Raw genomic sequence first — 20,370 nt, 5'->3', positions numbered from 1 at the left:
CCAACACACATTGAACCACATTTTTTAAAAAAGATAAAGATGCCCTGTTCATCCTTGATTAATGTAATTTCCATGCCCAGGCTCCATTTTAAGGCAGCAAAAATATCACAGGTGGGCCTCAAAAGAAAACAAGTCAAACTCTGCCTTCCTGGATAAGCATCCTCAGAGAACGGCCAACCTGCATCTTCCATAGATAATTTTAAAAAAAAAAGAAAGAAAGAAAACATGCCTCAATGACTTACATGACATCTTTCAAAATGTGAAGATCTGCTAACACTTTGGTAAAGGATTCTTGACTCTGTTCCTCATCACCAACAAAATCGTCACGAATGCCTCCCATTTCCTTCAGTAAAAAGGCAATTTGTTCGACACACATATCATCTTTGAGGAAAGGAAGTCGGGCCTTTGACATGAAACAGTAAAAACATTACTCTGACATTTCATTTAAAGCACCTGTTCAGACCCTGAATGCTCTCTACTCTCCCTTTCGGTGATTTTGAGAGTTCTCTGATGAGGGCTTTCCTGGTGGTCCAGGGGTTAAGAATCTGCCTTGTGGGGAGTGCAAGATGGTGGAGACATAGGTGTACATGGAGTACATCTCTCTCCACGGATACATCAGGAATACACCTTCAGACACAGGAGTGCTCACAGAACATCACCTGATGGCAGACAGGAGTACCTGACCACCGGAAAAGAATCTGCCTTGGTGGTGCAGGGCACACTGGTTCAATCCCTGGTCCAGGAAGATCCCACATGCCGTGGACCAACTCAGCCTGTGTGACACGACTCCTGAGCCCATGTGCGACACCTACTGAAGCCTGTGTGCCCTGGAGCTCCGTTCCACAACAAAAGAAGCCACCGCAGTGAGAAGCCTGCACCATAACTAGAGAAGAGCCCTGGCTCTCTGCAACTTAGAGGAAGCTGTGCACAGCAATGAGGACCCAGCACAGCCAAAAATAAACATTTTTTATTAAAAAAAAAAAAGAATGAAAAAAAAAAAAACCAAAAAAGAATGATCCAGTTAGTCTGCTGAAAGTTAAATTCTCTGCTGACTCAGAATGGAGGAAAATACACTTAGAATCAATAGTTTTCATCGGAGATGCCTGGGCCAGTGCAGGCACTGACCAGGAAACAGTTAAAGTGCATTTCAGAGCAAAGATGAGAAGATGACAGTGAAAGAGATTTGTGAGTGTTTCATTAACCAATAGTATCTTTTATTCATCACCATGTCTACTGGTGATCAAAACTCATCAGAAAGGAAAACAATGACTTGATTTCCCCACTGCACTTCCATCCTTCCCACCACCCTCCCTAAGGAAAATGAAATTACTTACATGAGGAGGGCTTGCACTTGACACAAATAAATGTTCTGGTTCTAGATTATATTTTTCTTTCAGATGTAGTGCAGTAAAAAAAGCAATATAAGATCCCATACTACATTTGGGGAAGAAAAACATGACAATAACTATTCAATGAAATTCATAATACATCAGAAGTCCACAAGAACTCATAAACACAGCAATGATCATGAAACAGACCGAAGGAGAGCTTACATTAGTTGAATAATAGCTAACTTATTTGTAAATGGTAGGTTTTCAATGATTTGCAGCAACATCAGCAGTGTTTCAAGACATCCTAGATAATTCAGACTAAGATGGAATACTGATTTCCACCATGTCTTGAAATTAATTTAAATTTCCTTTCCTCCCTGAAAGATAGATGTCACTATGTATTTAATATTTATCAGCAGTTTTCAAGGTATAGTCTGGGGACTTCCAGGAGTTCCTGTCACCTTTTCAGGTGGTCTGTGAGGTTAAAGCCATTTTTAGAATATTGTTAAAATGTTTCCCTTTTAAACTCTCATTTTCTTTTTTTAGGAGAGCATAGTTGAGTTTTCCATACACCACGTGTGTCATGGGTTATCAGCACAGTTGGAATGCAAAAGAGAGAATCTTAGCTGCCTTCTAATAAGCCAGACATGTGTGCCAGAGTGTACCAAATGTGTGCCAAAGTGTAAAATAGTGCCACTCTTCTCACAGTGCTTTTTTGGGAAAATACAGTCTTGCATAAAGTATGTATTCTTTATAGCAGCATATAAGGGGATTATTAATGTTAAGTATCTTGAAAGTTTCATAGTTTTATTTTCTAATATGGTAAATATTGATGGATAAACCACACATAAAATCTCGTTGATCCCCTCAATGCTTCCAGAAGTATTGGGTTGGCCAAAAGGTTTGTCTGGGTTTCTCCATACCATGTTACAGAAACACCTGAACGAACCTTTTGGTCAACCCAGCATTAAAGCAATGCCAGGAGTAAAAAGTTTGTGAACTGCTGTAGACATTACGTAGTTATATTTTGTAGACAGTATTGATCAAGAACATTTTTTGCAACTATCTTCAAGCAATGAACAAAGGAAACTCAGTTCCATGGTCATTGCCGCTGGAGTGTAAGCTGAAGGTGATTTGGAAATTTCTATCAAGTGCTCTATCAATGTGTATGTCATTAACCTAAATTCTGGACATGTGGTCCTTAAGAAATTTATAAGAAATGTATACTAAATTTTCTACAAAAATGTCATCAAAGTGCTTTTATAACAGAAAAAAAGATAGAAGTAATTCTTCTCTTAAAAGGAATTGACAAAATCATCTTGCAGCGATTACAGATCTCCATAGCAATAGTTTAAGTGGGGGGAAAAATTAGGAAGAAATATAAAATAGGATCCCAACACGCAAAAATACTATGGAGCCACATCAAAATTCTGAAGGATTATCTGGGATAATGGATACTTTGATTTTTCTTTTTTTTTTTTTTTTTGCTCAATCGTATCTGTAAATATATATAATACAGGAGCCAAAATGTACTGAGTCCTTACCATAATTAATACCAAGTAATTTATGGTTATTATTCATTTAATCCTCAGAAATGGAGCCATTATCATTCCGGCTTCCCAGAGGAAGAAACTTAATTCAGAAACCCAAGGAAGTTGCCAAAGGTCAAACTGAGTAAGAGGCAGACAGAATTCTGATATTTATGATTTAACCTTAAAATCCTACAGATTAGCTTAAGAAATACATACTCTTTATATCCTTTTTAATTTTAAAAATAAATGGGATACACGTTGCTGCTAGAGACTTGATTTTACAAATCTTAATGCTTTCTGCCTAAAAGGGAAAATAAGTCAGATGATTGTACAGACTGGCCAATTGTAAGAGCCGTGGCTGGTCAGAGTTACCCAACATGCTGGGGCTATTTTCAAAAGAGAAGATACCAAGAGAAGCCTAGGATCTACACACTCCTGAAGGAGAGGTTTCCATTCATTTCAGCACTAGGCCTTTCCATCTTTTCGGTCCCTACTAGGACTTCTTTCAGTCTGACTTTCTCATTTGAGAAGAGCTCTAACCATACTGAATCCATCATTCTTTCAAGCAGTGGTGAAACATCAAAACCAAACTAAAACAAAGGCACACATCCCAGAAGACACAGAGGACAACGTTAACCATGGATCTGTGGTGGAAAAAAGTCCCCCAAATGTTTTTCAAAACAGAGGTTTAAAAACAACAACAATAAAAAAAAAAAAAAAAAAACGGAGGTTAAATACCTGTGACCAAAGAATGCAAAATTTTCACCCTGCATGATTGGCAGTAGGGCACAGGCAATTTCATCAACCACCTGATGCATGTCACTTGCAAAAGGTTCGTCAAGCCGACTTTCTCTCCCAGCAAGCCGTATGGCATGCACTGGAAGTAAAGGAAGACGGTTAATGTGTGCAGATGGTGGGAGGGTTGCTGTGATACTGTGAAAGGGCTTAAGTTAATATGGTGGGAAGAGTTTCAAAGATGTGAATAATATTAGTCAAATGTAAGGAGAGAAACATTTTAGAATTTGCTGATTAAATAACACAAGCTATAGCAGACTACATATCTGAAAAATACTCTCCAACATTTAGAATTTTTTAAAAAACGTTTAGAAACACTGGATGAATCACATGCATGCAGAGTTTGGCTCACACTAAGGTAAATGGTATAACTAGAAAAGAGAAAAAATAAGAGGGAATTAAAAATTCCAGTCAGGAGCCCATTACACAGAGTGAAGTAAGCCAGAAAGATAAACACCAATACAGTATACTAATGCATATATATGGAATTTAGAAAGATGGTAACAATAACCCTATATGCAAAACAGAAAAAGAGACACAGGTGTATAGAACAGACTTTTGGACTCTATGGGAGAAGGCGAGGGTGGGATGATCTGAGAGAATAGCATCGAAACATGTATATTATCAAGTGTGAAACAGATCGCCAGTCCAGGTTGGATGCATGAGACAAGTGCTCGGGGCTGGTGCACTGGGATGACCCAGAGGGATGGGATGGGGAGGGAGGTGGGAGGGGGGGGTCAGGATGGGGAACACATGTAAATCCATGGCTGATTCATGTCAATGTATGGCAAAAACCACTACAATATTGTAAAGTAATTAGCCTCCAACTAATAAAAATAAATGAAAAAAAAAAAACTGGAAAAAATAAAAATAAAAAAAATAAAAATTCCAGTCATGAGCCTATGCTAACAGAATGATTGTCTATGGCTTCTTGTTGTTCAGTCGCTTAGTTGTGTCTAACTCTTTGCGACCCTACGGACTGCTGCACACCAGGCTTCCCTGTCCTTCATCTCCCGGAGCTTGCTCAAACTCGTGTCCATCGAGTTGGTGATGCCATCCAACCATCTCATCCTCTGTCATCCCCTTCTCCTCCTGCCTTCAATCTTCCCCAGCATCAGGGTCTTTTCCAATGAATCAGTTCTTTGCATCAGGTGGCCAAAGTACTGGAGTTTCAGCTTCAGCATCAGTCCTTCCAATGAATATTCAGAACTGATTTCCTTTAGGATTGATTGGTTGGATCTCCTTGCAGAACAAGGGACTCTCAAGAATCTTCTCCAGTACCACAGTTCAAAAGCATCAATTCTTCAGAGCTCAGCTTTCTTTATGGTCCAACTCTCATATCCATACATGACTACTGGAAAAACCATAGCTTTGAAGAGACCGACCTTTGTCAGCAAAGTAATGTCTCTGCTTTTTAATATGCTGTCTAGGTTGGTCATAGCTTTTCTTCCAAGAAGCAAGCCTCTTTTAATTTCATGACTGCAATCACCATCTGCAGTGATTTTGGAGACCAGGAAAATAAAGTCTGTCACTGTTTCCATTGTTTTCCCATCTATTTGCCATGATGTGATGGGACTGGATGCCATGATCTTTGTTTTTTGAATGTTGAGTTTTACGCCAGCTCTTTCACTCTCCTCTTTCACTTTCATCAAGAGGTTCTTGATGAGGTTCCTCTTCACTTTCTGCCATAATGGTGGTGTCATCTGCATATCTGAGTTTACTGATATTTCTCGCAGCAATCTTGATTCCAGATTGTGCTTTGTCCAGCCCGGCATTTCACGTGATGTACTCTGCATATAAGTTAAATAAGCAGGGTGGCAATATACAGCCTTGATGTACTCCTTTCCCAATTTGGAACCAGTCCATTGTTCCATGTCTGTTTCTAACTGTTGTGTCTTGACCTGCATACAGGTTTCTCAGGAGGCAGGTAAGATGGTCTGGTATTCGCATGTCTTAAGAGTTTTCCACAATTTGTTGTTATCCACACAGTCAAAGGCTTTAGCATAGTCAACGAAGCAGATGTTTTCCTGGAATTCTCTTGCTTTTTCTTTGATCCAACGGGTGTTGGCAATTTGGTCTCTGCCTTTCCTAAATCCAGCTTGAACATCTGGAAGTTCTCGGTTCATGTGCTGTTGAAGCCTAGTTTGGAGAATTTCGAGCATTATTTTGCTAGCGTGTGAAATGAGTGCAATTGTGCGTAGTTTGAACATTCTTTGGCATTCCCTTTGTTTTGGATTGGCATGAAAACTGACCTTTTCCAGTCCTGAAGCCACTGCTGGGTTTTCCAAATTTGCTGGCATACTGAGTATAGCACTTTAACATCATCATCTTTTAGGATTTGAAACAGCTCAGTAGGAACTCCATCACCTACACTAGCTTTGTTTGTAGTGATGCTTCCTAAGGCCCACTTGACTTTGCATTCCAGGATGTCCAGGACTCTAGGTGAGTGATCACACCATTGTGGCTTGTATCAGGAATATAAGACACCAAGTTTCCAGGGTGGCTGAGAAGGACAAGGCATTGAAGTGCCTTAAATTTATGAGAAAGGCAAATAGACCAATGGCACAGAATAGAGAGCTTAGAGATAGACGACATACGTGTGGGAACTTACTTTTTGACTGTGTTGACATTTAAAATCAGTGGGAAGGAAAGTGTAGGTCTCTGAATAACCAAGTCAGCTGATTATTAACCTAGCTCTTACATGATATAGAAAAGTCAATTCTAGCTTGAATATGACAAAATGATTCATATCAATGTATGACAAAACCCACTGGGAAAAAAAAATTGATAGAAGAAAATATTGGCAAATAACTTGGTGACTGACAGTTAGGGTATACTTTTTACAGTAAGCCGTAAGAAGTGCAAACTTTAAGAGAGATAAACTTGACTATATTAAAATTTAAGACTTCCATGGATCAAAAGACAACATGTGAAGAAAGAAATGGCATAGACTGGGAAAGACATTTTAACCTCCACTACCTAAAAAATTAGGGTCATAAATATGTAAAGAATTTCTAGACATCAATAAAAAGAAGAGAATCAATTGGAAAAGTAAGCATAAGAATCTGATGAGAAACTCACAGGAAATGAAGCATAAATAGAAATATGAGTTTGAGCAAAATCCAGGAGATTGTGAAGGACAGGGAAGGGTGGCCTGCTGCAGGAGTCCATGGGGTGGCAAGGAGTCGGACACAACTGAGAGACTGAGCAACAGCAAGAATATATACATAAGAAAAACGCCCAGGCGCATCTATAGCAAGGATTGCTCCGTTTAAAATCAGAGGAATTTATCTGGTAATTGGAAGTTGTACCTTTTGACCACCTTCACCCCTTTCTTCCAATCACTTCTGTTCTCTGAATTTGTTCTTTTAGATTCCACATATAAGTGATACCATATAGTATTTGTCTTTCTCTGTCTGACTTATTTCACTTAGTACAATGCCCTTAAGATCCATCCATGATGTTGCAAATGGCAGGATTTCCTTCTTTTCAGCTCAGTATTAACTATTATTTCATTATCTGTCTATCTAGATATCACGTTTTCTATATCATTCATCCATCAGTGGACACTTAGGTTGCTTCCATGTCTTGGCTATTGTAAGTAATGCTCTAATGAACATGGGACGTGTAGCTATCTCTTTGAGATAACCAGTTTTGTTTCTTTCAATATATACCCAGAAGTGGAATTGCTGGATCACATGGTAGTTCTATTTTTAATTTTTTGAGGAACTTCCATACTGTTTGCCAGAGTAACTTCACTAATTCATATTCCTACCAACAGTGCACAAGGGTTCCCTTTTCCCCGTGTCCTCATCAATGCTTTTGTCATTTTGGGAACCAGCATTTTAACAGGTGTGAGGTGATACCTTGTGGTTTTGATTTGCATTTCCCTGATGATGAGTGATGTTGAGCATCTTTTCATGTACCTGTTGGCCATGTAAGTTGTCTTTCAGAAAACATCTATTCAGTTCCTCTATTTATTCAGTTTTAAAATCATTGTTTTTTGGTATTGAGTTGTATGAGTTCCTTATATGTTTTAGCTATTAACTCCTTCTTAGGGGTTTTATTTGCAAATATTTTCTCCCATTTGGTAGGTTGCTTTTTCATTTTGCTGATTCTTTTGTGGTGCAGAAGCTTTTTAGTTTGGAGTCATCTTGTTTATTTATCTTACTTTTGTGTTTGGGCTGTAGGTGTCATCTCTGAAAAATCGTAACCAAGATTAATGTCAAGGAGCTTTTTCTTTGTTTCCTTCTAGGAGATTTATAATTTCAGGTCTTATGTTTGAGTCTTTAATTCTTTTTGAGTTAATTTTTTGAGTGAGTGATGAGAGTGGTCTAGTTTCATTCTTCTGTGAATATCCAGCTTTCCCTGCACCATTTATTGAAGAGACTGTCTTTTCTGTGGGCTTTCCTGGTGGCTCAGCTGGTAAAGAATCCACCTGCAATGCAGGAGACCTGGGTTCGATCCCTGCGTTGGGAAGACCCCCTGGAGGAGGGCATGGCAGCCCACTCCAGTATTCTGGCTGGGAGAATTCCATGGACTGTACAGTCCTTGGGGTTGCAAAGCATCCAACAAAACTGAGCGACTTTCATATCGCTCTCGTCAAATGTTTGTTGACTATGTATTTGGGAGGTTATCTCTGGACTTTCAATTCTATTGCATTTGCCTGTGTGTCTGTTTTTATGCCAAAGGATACTATTTTGATTACTATGAATACATTCTAGGGATATAATGTACCACATGGTGACTATAGTTAACAATATTGTATTGCATATTTGAAAATTGCTAAGAGAATAGATCCAAAAAATTATCACAGGAAAGATAACTGAAACTATTTAAGAGGATAGATGTTAACTAAACGTACATGATGATCATTTCACAATACATACATGTCAAGCTATGTGGTTCAGCTTAAACTTATTCACCATGTGCAGGCATGTGTGTGTGTGTGAGTGCGCTCAGTCACTCAGTCATGATGACTCTTTCAACCCCATGGACTGTAGCCCGCCAGGCTCCACTGTCCATGGAATTTTTTAGGCAAGAGTATTGGAGCGAGTTGCCATTTCCTCCTCCAAGGGATCTTCCCAATCCAGGGATTGAACCTGCGTCTCTTGCGTTTCCTGCCTTAGCAGATGGATTCTTTACCACTGTGCCACCTAGGAAGCCCCAAGCTTCTTCAGTCATTTACATCTCAATAACATTGGAAATAATAGAACAAAATCAGAATAATTTCATGCACAGATTGGCAAAAAATTTAAAGTCTTGGCAATAACAGTGTTGTCAAGGGTATAAAGGGATTCGAATTTTCATGTGCTGCTTTGGCAGTATAAATCTTTGCAGTTCCTTTGGAGGACAGTTTGAAGTAGAGACATTCCTATTCCAATACCCAGAAATTCCACCTTTAAGTATAGACTTTTACCCATGCATGCATGAACACATACAGTTGCCCCTTGAACAACAAGAGTTTGAACTGGGAGAGTCCACTTATATGCAGATTTTTTTTCAATAGTAAGTATACAGTACTACAAGAAATGCAGCTGGTTAATTCCACAGATGCTGAACCCTGAAAACAGAGGGCCAACTACTCATTATACATGGATTCTCAACTGTGTAGAGGTTCAGCATCCCTAACCCCTGCACTATTTAAAGGTCAACTGTATATGAGACTGCTCACAGAAGTTATTACACATAGCAGAAAAAGACCTTAATACCTACAAAGAGAAGACTAGACACATATAGTCACACAGTGGAATAATATATACTAGTTAAAAGTCAGTGAAGTAGAGAGTCACATATTCAAGGGATGAATCTCAGAAAAACAGAGGGGAAAAAAGCAAGCTTCAGAGGAACATTTACAGTATGTTACATTTATATAAAGTCAGAAAAATATGTGAAATATCTATCTTAGACTGTCAACTGTTGATTGAAAACCTCATACGAAATTACCTTCAATAATTTGTAAAATATATTTATATATTAGTAAGAGGGCTCTCTTCTTCTAGTGCATGGGTTTTGGGGAGACCTCCATGGCAGAGTGTTGGTACCTGGAAATGGAGAGAAAGGGGCTTGGAAAGCATGAGGGAGCAGAGTTGTAGTGGCTGAGAAAGGCACCTTGGAAAGGGAGGAACATCCCTTGGAGGCCTGATGGCAAAAATAAAGAAGGAAGTGACTGAAGATAAGAGCCCCACAGATGCCAGGTAGCATCAAAGAATCAGAAGAATGAACCCCCCCCAACTCCACAGTGTCCTTTATTTATAAACTGCACTTCACTTATAGTGACAGAAGAGGGCACCCTTGAACTAATAAACAGAGTAAGCAACTAATTGCCTCGGGCTACCCCCTGCTGACGGAGAAGGCAATGGCACCCCACTCCAGTACTCTTGCCTGGAGAATCCCATGGACGGAGGAGCCTGGTAGGCTGCAGTCCATGGGGTCGCGAAGAGTCGGACACGACTGAGAGACTTCACTTTCACTTTTCACTTTCGTGCATTGGAGAAGGAAATGGCAACCCACTCCAGTGTTTTTGCCTGGAGAATCCCAGGGACGGGGGAGCCTGGTGGGCTGCCGTCTATGGGGTTGCACAGACAGAAGCGACTTAGCAGCAGCAGCAGCACCCCCTGCTGAATGACCTGGGTGGTTTTTCGTTTTTTCATACAGGATTTTTTTTTTTTTTTTTTTTAAATTTCTGGGGTAGTTTAAACTCATACATGGTTCAATATTCAAGAGGTACAAAAAGGCTTGCAATGCAAGAATCTCTCCAAATCTTGCTCTTAGCCACCTAGTTATCCAGCTGCTGCTGCTAAGGGCAATCAAAGGTATCAATTATTAATATAAGCCTTGAAAGGTATTTTATGCATATGTTAAATGTAAGTTCATTTCCTTCCTCATCCCCTCCTTACAAAAATGTAGTGTATGAGTCCCACTGTTTAAGAACATGAGTTTATTCCTCAAAACATCTCAAAGTTCCAGAATGACCTGTTTTTGTGGGTCAGGAAAATCCAACATACTTCATCATGAGTAGAAGCATAACACACAAAACAAAGTAAGAGTCAAACTTTTTCAGCTAATGATTGAAGATGCTTTTTAAAAAGCTCACAAAGCAAAGCAAACAACACAAAACTCTAATATAAATTCAAATGAGAAATTGCAGACATGAAAAAACACTATAACTCAGAAATTGAAAATCCTGAACAGAAATAGTCAGACAGTTGCACAAAGGGGTGACAGAATACTGGAAAGAAATTGATTAAAGGGACAAAAATTATTTTTAAAATGACTGAATGTTGTCTGCGAGGTAATAGATGCAATGTATTTAAATGGATATGGAGGACAGGAATAAAAGAGCTGGGAATAAGAAAACAAAGAAAAAAGGAAAAGAGCCCAAAAGAAGGTGATAATCACAAAAGTCAGAAAGTGTTCCAACACAGGAACAAATGGTGACTCTCAAGAAAGGTAAACAAACTAAAATACTGGTAAAGAACTAATATTTGAAATTATAATCCATGTAAATGTCCCTGAAATATAATGACATGAAACTGTGTGTTGAAGATAATTGAGGAAACTGGGTGAGGCATAGTTGAGAACAACTTTGCAACTTTTCCATAAATCTAAACCATTTTAAAAAATAGTTGTATTTTTAAAAGATTAACAGAGATCTTAATCAAAAGTAAAAATAAAATCTGAAGCAAATATTTCAAAAAGTAGTATTGAAAAGGCAGTAGTAATTGATACTTGATGGTTTCTTAGACTACGCTATTGAACCAACTTTCCAGGATCTAGGACCTAGAGAGTGTCATCTCTAGTGAGGATAACGCTTACTTACTTGAGACACTTCACTCAGAGATTGTCGTCTTCCCTGGTAGGGGAGATGACAATCTCTGAGTGAAGTCAGACACAGGAAGACAAATATATGGTATTGCTTATATGTGAAATCTAAAAAACTATAAATGAACTTATTTACAAAACAGATGTGGAGTCACAGATGGAAAAAATAAACTTACCAAGGGATAAGAGGGCTATAAACTGGGAGACTGGGGTTGACATGTATACACTACTAAATATAAAATAAGTAACTAATAAGAACCTGCTGTATAGCACGGAGACCTCTACTCAATACTCTGTAATAGCCTATATGTGAAAAGAGTCTATAAAAAAAGAAAAGAGTCCATATAGGTATAACTGAGTCCCTTTGCTACACACCTGAAACTAACACAGCATTGTAAATCAACTATAATCCAATAAAAAAATTTTTTTAATGTCTTACAGCAGAAAAATCCTCTCATTGAACAGGTAGGGAAGCTGAATAACACGCACGCACAGTACCTGTTTGAAGGCATCATTGAACTGCTGGGGCAACCTGGACCTCCCTGAAGAGAGGAAAACTCTGGAGAAGTGAAGTGCAATTTCTCCAGCCTCTTTCCTGCTGTAGAGATATGTCAATTACCTGGTACAGGTTGCAAGTTCTAGACTGCAGGTGGAGGTCTACTTTTTCTTTTTAAGTTTCTGTTAGAATATAATTGCTTTACTTTTAAGAGGCCAAGAAGTCAGCAGCACTGTATATATTCCCACAGGGCTAGAGAGGGAAAAGTTGGAAAAGTGCAAGTCGCTCAGTCGTGTCTGACTCTTTGCAACCCCATGGACTATATGATCCATGGAATTCTCCAGGCCAGAATACTGGAGTGGGTAGCCTTTCCCTTCTCCAGGGGATCTTCCCAACCCAGCGATTGAACCCAGGTCTCCTGCATTGCAGGTGGATTCTCTACCAGCTGAGCCAAAAGCTGGAAAACAGTGCTGTAAAACAGTGCTGTAACGTCAGCCAAGAATTAGATGCTGTGACCTCAGATATAAGGGACTTCCGTGGTGGGTTAGACTATAAACCATCTATTGCAAGGTAGGAGATCTGGGTCTGATCCCTGGGTGAGGAAGATCCCCTGGAGAAGAAAACGGCAACCCACTCCAGTATTCTCACCTAAAGAATCTCATAAACAGAGGAACCTGGCAGACTACAGTCCATGGGGGTCCCAAAGAGTTGGACACAACTGAGCGACTTACAGTTTCAGAGAGGTAAGAGGTACAGTGTTTTGTCCCTCAAGGCTTTTGACTTATCTTAAGCTACCCATGTCCGGGAATAAGAAAATATAATCAGAAAATGACTTAAAAGAAGAGTGGTGTTTAATTCACTTTCATGCTGCTGTGAGAAAAAAAATTCAAGTTCACAGTCCACCAATAAGAAAGTACCTGGGACAGGGGCTTTCCAGGTGGCTCAGTGGTAAAGAATCCACTTGCCAATGCATGAGACGCGGGTTCGATCTCTGGGTCAGGAAGATCTTTTGGAGAAGGAAATAGCAATCTATTTCAGTATTCTTGCCTGGGTAATCCCATGGACAGAGGCTGATGGGCTGCAGTCCATGGAATCGCAAAAGAGTCAGACATGACTTAGAGACTAAACAACAACAACAATAAAAAAGGAAAGAAAGAAAATTCCTAAGACAGACAGGGTAATAGACAGAGAGACAAGGGGCGTAAAAAAGTTGAACAGAGTCTGAACAGAATCTCAGTGACCTATTGGCCTTAACAAATGGTATAACATGTTTAATTCGGTAACAGAAGATAGCAGAATTTCTTACTCTGGAAGTAGAAAAATGACAAAATTGCTCTTATTGAAGAGCAATCTTGAGTGTCTATTAATATTAACTATCCCCCAGTAAGGAAATCTGTATTGTTTGTATGTGCATGTTATCTGACCGTGCAAATTGCTGTAAAAGTTCACATACCTTCCACGGAATTAGGAATATCTTGGCCCCATTTGGCAAAGAAATTGGAGCCACCTCCTCCCCAAGGAAAGCAAACCAGCCTAAAAAGTGCATTACGATTCTGGTATAAGCAGTTCACAACTTTTTCATTCCTAGGGAGAAAATTCAAATATTTAACATGATGTAAAGTAAGTCCACCTGTCCTAACTGATTTAGCTGTGTTTTAACAGAAATTTTTATTCATTATAAGGAGACTGTATTCATATATAAAGGGATCACCTTTTTTTTTTCCCAACAAGAACAGCCAAAAAAATTTTTCGTGGATTCATTTTTAACAGTTAGTATATATAAACTTTGATAGATGTAAGTGAAATAGTCAAGTATCTATATGTAATATTTAGGAAATACATTTCATATGCACATTTAAAAGGGATAGACATGCTCATTTAGAAATCACCTTTTTCCCAATTCAGGGAATACTTGTATCTACACAGTTTTATCTCAATGTCTTCATGATTTCAGGTCATCTGTAAGTTTTCCAAAGCATGTAATTTTCACTCCCTTCTGAGTGTTAATTAAATACACCTTTTTGTATCTGCATATAATCATTGGAAATTTCACCACAGTGTCCAACTATCCTTCCACCTAGTATTCCAGATAATTGCTTTTTAAAAAATTCAATATATATATATTCAATATAAATATATGTACAAAACATTCAATATATATACGTTTGCATCATCCATAATTTAAACACTTCCTGTAAAGTCTTCACATTGATCATTAAATTATTTACAAAGTTATATAGTCTTGCCAAATGTGAGATAATCAACCCTACTATCATGATTAAATCTCTCTTGCCTCTCTCTTTTTTAAGTTCCCATTTAGTCAGTTGATCTCTGTGCTGTGTTGTGCTTAGTCACTCAGTCATGTCTGACTCTTTGTGACCCCATGGACTGTCACCCTCCAAGCTCCTCTGTCCATGGGGATTTTCCAGGCAAGAATACTGGAGTGGGTTGCCATGCCCTCCTCCAGGGGATCTTCCCAACTCAGGGACTGAACCCAGGTCTCCTGCATTGCAGGTGGGTTCTTTACCAGCTGAGCCACCAGAGAAGCCCAAGAATACTGGAGTGGGCAGCCTATCCCTCCTCCAGGGGATCTTCCCAACCCAGGAATTGAACCAGGGTCTCCTGCATTGCAGGTGGATTCTTTACTAGCTGAACTACCAGGGACGCACCCCCAGTTGATCTCTACAAGCATCCAAAACTAACAATGATTGAGATTTTGTCAGGTTTACATGTATTCCTTAAAGAGGATTTTGGTTTTCATGATAAAAATAATAGAACGCTACTAATTATGAGAAACTTTACACAAACTTAAGCATAAGTTAAAACCTTTCTTGGGGGGAAGAATAACTTATGGAGAAAAACTCCTTGGCTTGTATTAGGGCATTTATGTTAATAATAGCTAATTTAAAGAGAAAAAAGGGCATTTTTTTTTAAAGGTTTTTTAATGTGGGCCATTTTTAAAGTCTTGATTGAACTTGTTACAGTATGTTTTTTATGTTTTGGTTTTTTGGCAGCCATGGGACATGTGGGATCTTAGCTCCCTGACCAGGGATCAGGCCCACTGCACTGGAAGGCAATGTCTTAACTACTGGATGGTCAGGGAAGTCCCCTCAAAGGGGTAATTTTAATGTTTTCTTTTGAAGAGGGACATTTTGTACTTGAGGCTACATTCCTTCTAACTAAAGGAGATCAATCCTGAGTGTTCATTGGAAGGACTGATGTTGAAGCTGAAACTCCAATACTTTGGCCACCTGATGCGAAGAGCTGACTCATTTGAAAAGACCCTGATGCTGGGCAAGTTTGAGGGCAGGAGGAGAAGGGGATGACAGAGGATGAGATGGTTGGATGGCATCATCGACTCGATGGACATGGGTTTGGGTGGACTCCGGGAGTTGGTGATGGACAGGGAGGCCTGGTGTGCTGCAGTTCATGGGATCGCAAAGAGTCGGACACGACTGAGCGACTGAACTGAACTGAAATGATTATCAGCAAACTCACTGACCATGGATCAGCCCTAAATAAGAGCTTCATAGCTATCAACCATTTACTGGAAAAACACTAGAGTCATTTTTTAAAGGAGTACAAAACCTTCCATAGTGCCTTCCACAGTTTGGTAAAAACTGCATAGCTAATGGGTGAGTTTTCTGAATCTTATTTCTGGAAGCTATTGAAGAGTCTAGAAAAATGACTTGAATTCAACATTACTTTAAAACAAGTCCATATTTTTTAAAGCCAAGGAGCCCTACTTCAGTCTATTTCAATGACTTGCATTCTCATGAACAAAAATATCAGAATAAGTATAGCCTTGCCATACCTGAAGACTATGTAATCAGCAGAAGTAGTTCTGCTGATTACAGGAGTTCTATAAGGAAAACAATACAAAGCCATAAACACAAAATTAGGTTTAGACACTTTGATCATTGCTGTTTTTTTTAGTTGCTAAGTCATTTCCAACTCTGCAACCCCGTGGGCTATAGCCCTCCAGACTCCTCTGGCCATGGGATTTCTCAGGCAAGAATACTGGGTTACCATTTCCTTCTCCTGGAGATCTTCCCCACCCAGGGATCAAACCTGTGTCTCCTGTGTTGGCAGTCAGATTCTTTACCACTGAGCCACCAGCGAAACCGTTTGATCATTAGTTTCAAGATAAAACCACCTTTCTTTGCCTTGGGGGTGGGGGTAGGAGCTGCTCTTCACTTATTTAGAGCCGGGCCAGTGTCGCAGTGGGTCCTCAGAACCCACATTGATGGGGTGCCTACCCTCCACAGCAAACCCACGGTGAAGATCTCACAAGAAGGTAGTGCCTGGGAGGGTATTGCTCATTGCTGTGAAGCCTGGACAGTTAGCAGAACATTCTCATTCTTGGGCTCTTGCCTGTCCTCTGCCTCCGTCCAATCTCCTGTGTCTCCTGAGAAAAACAGACGCAGACCAAGAAAAGCTAACCTTCCCAAGCCAATCCTCTGGGTGGAAGCCTTCTGCCTGCACTTGCCTTCTCTTTGTCTTCCCCTTCTTCAGTTTTGGTTTCGGTTAAATCATAAAATTCTAAGACTTTAGAGTTGAGAGGTATTAGAGCAATCATTTAACCCACTATCAACAGCCTGATAGCTCAGTTGGTAAAGAATCCACCTGCAATACAGGAGACCCAGGTTTGATTCCTGAGTGGGGAAGACCTGCTGGAGAAGGGATAGGCTCACTCCAGTATTCTTGGGCTTCCCTTGTAGCTCAGCTGGTAAAGAATCCTCTCACAATGTGAGAGACCTGGGTTCGATCGCTGGGTTGGGAAGATCCCCTAGAGATGGGGAAGGCTACCCACTCCAGTATTCTGGCCTAGAGAATTCCATGGACTCTGTAGTCCATGGGGTCACAAAGAGTCAGACACGACTGAGCGACTTTCACTTTCAACAGCCTAGTGACTAAGGCTGTGGAAACAAAGAGATCTGAATTCAAACCCGTTGATACGACATTAGGAAAATGACCTGAGTGACTGAAAATCTCAATGTCCTCATCTATAAAATGAGGACAATCATAGCGTCTTCCTTACACTTTGATTAAATGTCTCAAAAATACTCAGCATGGTTTTAGGAACCCACAAAACAAAAATGAATGTTTTCTATTAATCCTGGTTTGACAGTTGGAGAAATTGAGGTCAAGAGACGTTAGGTTACTCGCCCAGGGTCACCCGGCCAGTGACAAGTCAGGAATTAGAACACAAGTCCTGTTTATCCTAAGAGCTATTTCCCCACTTTATCCTTCTTCTTGTTTTCTCAGCATCAACAAGCAACAAGTGGACCCATAAGTGGCAGGGAGTGGATAGCATACCTGGGAGGCTTCAGATGACAGAGCCAGGGACACAGACGTCTACTCTACTTCTGGATGTAAATGGAATCTTACTTTCACATTTGTAGCCAAGTCATGGATTTACAGTTTCACATTAAGCTCACCACCAAGTCAGTACCATTTTACACAGTGAGTAGTTGGTACCATTTACTATACCTTACAGGACTTCCCTAGCGGTCCAGTGGTTAAGACTCTGCACTTCCAGTGCAGGGTTTGGTCCCTTGTTGGGGAAACTAGGATCCCACATGGTGTGGCAAAAACACAAATACCTTGCACTAGGGAGAATGGCCATCAAATGAGGTCTCTCTGAGAAGCCCCTTCCCATGTAAAAGGGCAACCTCCAGAGGCAGAGTATTAGAGCACCTGGGATTGGAAAAACCCAGACTGCACACAGTGACATACCTGATTGTCTCAGCTTTGTCTCTGCTCTCCATTTGTTGAGGAAATGGTACAAAATTGCTGCTCTCAGGAACTTTCTGGCCAGTGCCAAATTCAATACCTCTTTGGATATAAAACCTCTGATCAGCCTCGAGCACACTTTGAAATCTGTTGATTATTGCTCCAAGCCCTATTTGAAAAAAAGAAAAAAAAGAGAAGAAATGGATTAGAAGCAACATGACAGATGTTATGTTGGAGTCGCCTGCCTCAGCTCACATTCAATCATCAGTAAGTGTTTCCATTAGCTGAACCCCTGGCTAGGACAGAGAAAGACAAAGATGCAACATTTCTAAAACTCTAGCTAGTAAATGCCCTGCAGCCAAATCAAACCAAGAACACTCAATACTGACTAGAAAATTGGGGTCTGAGGAGAGGTTTGAGTTTAAAATATTGGTGTCTTCATTTTCTAGATATTTACAAAATTTTAAAACTTAAGGAAGAATTAGGAGGTCTTAGAAAAACTTTACTGCTAATACCAAACTTCTGGGACGTCCCTGCTAGCTCAGTGGCTAAGAAACCACTTCCAAAGCAGGGGACATGGGTTCAACCCCTGGTCTGGAAAGATTCTATCTGCCATGGAGCATCTAAGCCCATGCCCCACAACTACTGAGCCCGTGTGCTCCCCAACAAGAGAGGCCACTGCAACAAGAAGCCCATGCACCGCAACAAAGAGTAGCCCCCACTCACTGCAACTAAAAAAATCGCACACACAGCAATGAAGACCAGTGCAACCAAAAATAAACAAATAAATAAAAAATGAAATATCAAACTTCCAACTCTGCAAGCTACAAATATTCAGAAAAGAAAGGAAGAATAATTACCCCCCCGAGTGGACTTTATCCTTTTACTTCCTAGAAGCTCCTTGAATCATGTCAAGGCCCTGGATCACTCAGCTGTGAGCCTCAGGAGTGTTCCCCGGAGACCAGGCTGATCTCTCAGTGTGCTGACTTCTTATAGTGCAGTGCAGAGCACCTGGAGGAACTGAAAGACCTGCTTAACTAGGGGAAGAGAGTTCCTGGAGGCGGGGATCAGCTTGTCACTCAGGTTGTTTTCTTAGTAAGAATGGCCTGGAGAAATTACAAATTCTCAAAAAACACCCCACCTGTATGATTCATTAGGATTCCACTGACTCCTTAAGTAAGGACATAAAATGCCAGAAGAGACGGCTTTGTCTACCAAGAAAAATTGGCAATCAGAGGTTGGATGCATATTTTTTGTGTTTATGACTGAAGGCTGTTACTGAGGGCTACAGAACGGCAGTAAAATGAGGCTAAATTCCACCAGCTGTTTTTAATAGAAATAAGTAAAACCTATTCTTCTTTCTGATATCATCTTATTTTTGACTTGGCACATTATAGGCAGGAGAAGTGTTTACTTTTACTTAATAGGTCTTCCCTGGTGGTCCAGTGGTTGAGAATTTGCCTACAAATACAGGGGACATGGGTTCAGTCTCTGGTCCAGGAAGATCCCACATGCCACAGAGCAGCTAAGCCTGTGTGCCACCGGTGCCAAAGCCTGCACACGCTAGAGTCTGCTCCACAACAACAGAAAGCACCACAACAAGAAGCCCATGCACCACAACTAGAGAGTAGCCTGCGCACAGCAACAAAGACCCATCGTAATCAAAAATAAATAAAAATTAAAAATTTACTCAATAGACTTTTTTTTTGACATGTCAATCGAGTAAATGTCAATTTACTCAGTTGACATTTTATTTCAATAGATATCACTGAAGTCCTGGGTCATTTCTCAACATTTGGAGTTATCCTCAGATAAAAGTGATAGTGACTCTGTCCTCAAGAAAAAAACAATAGAAGTGTCTATTTGATTGAAATCCTGGAGGAGAGAAGAGAGGGATGAGGTAGGGACAATATTCAGGAGACAGTGGCTTAGATTTTCCCACAACTGATACATTATACCAGTCCGAAGAGTAAAGATGCCCAGCACATTCTGAGCAGAATAGACTAAAAAGAAAAAAATGTATGTAATGATGAAACTGGAAAACAAAGACAAAGGGCAAATATTAAAAGCCCAGAGGATGAGGGGATGGACTATAATCTGGAAGGAACAGCAGAGTGGAAAGCTAGCACTAATCTCTTCAAGTGCTAAAAGAAAAATTGCTAAATTGGGATTTTCAGAACAACTCTCAAGGCAGGGAAAATCAGAAGAATCAGACTTGAAAGAGATCAAAACCTGGAGCAGAAGGATGTAAAACTCACCTCCCCCCAAGTCTACACAATGTTGGAAAGATGGTCTCTGCAATAAATGGTGCTGGGAAAACTGGACAGCTACATGTAAAAAAATGACACTAGATCATTCTTTAACTCCATACACAAAACTATGCTCAAAATGGATTCAAGGCCTAAATGTGAGACTGAACACTATAAAACTCCTGGAGGAAAACATAGGAAAAACACTCTGACATAAAGTGTAGCAACATCTTTTTTGACTCGTCTTCCAGAATAATGGAAATAAAAACAAAAATAAACAAATAGGGTCTACTTAAAAGCTTTTGCACAGCAAAGCAAACAATAAACAAAATGGAAAAACAACCAACAGATTGGGAGAAAGTATTTGCAAATGATGCAACCAATAAGGGATTAGTCTCCAAAATTTG

The 20,370-nt window shown here is 40.0% G+C and overlaps 1 protein-coding gene across 12 annotated transcripts in view; it reads right to left on the bottom strand.

The window, feature by feature from the left end:
* Nucleotides 1-20,370, bottom strand: part of LOC122681674 (S-acyl fatty acid synthase thioesterase, medium chain-like) — a 39,414-nt gene that overhangs the window by 7,259 nt on the left and 11,785 nt on the right. For 10 of the 12 annotated variants that reach the window (XM_043883998.1, XM_043883995.1, XM_043883997.1 and 7 more), the window contains 5 exons: nt 17,718-17,883; nt 13,432-13,562; nt 3,602-3,740; nt 1,335-1,434; nt 243-403 (listed from right to left, as the gene is read on the bottom strand). In XM_043883998.1, coding sequence (XP_043739933.1) covers nt 243-403; nt 1,335-1,434; nt 3,602-3,740; nt 13,432-13,562; nt 17,718-17,883 — 697 coding nt within the window. The remainder of the gene's footprint in view (nt 1-242; nt 404-1,334; nt 1,435-3,601; nt 3,741-13,431; nt 13,563-17,717; nt 17,884-20,370) is intronic. The other 2 variants (XM_043883996.1, XM_043883999.1) reach the window with 1 other exon arrangement.

This window comes from Cervus elaphus, chromosome 23, assembly GCF_910594005.1.
Source record: "Cervus elaphus chromosome 23, mCerEla1.1, whole genome shotgun sequence".
Lineage (NCBI taxonomy): Eukaryota > Metazoa > Chordata > Mammalia > Artiodactyla > Cervidae > Cervus > Cervus elaphus.
This window is presented reverse-complemented; position numbering and strand designations above follow the sequence as displayed.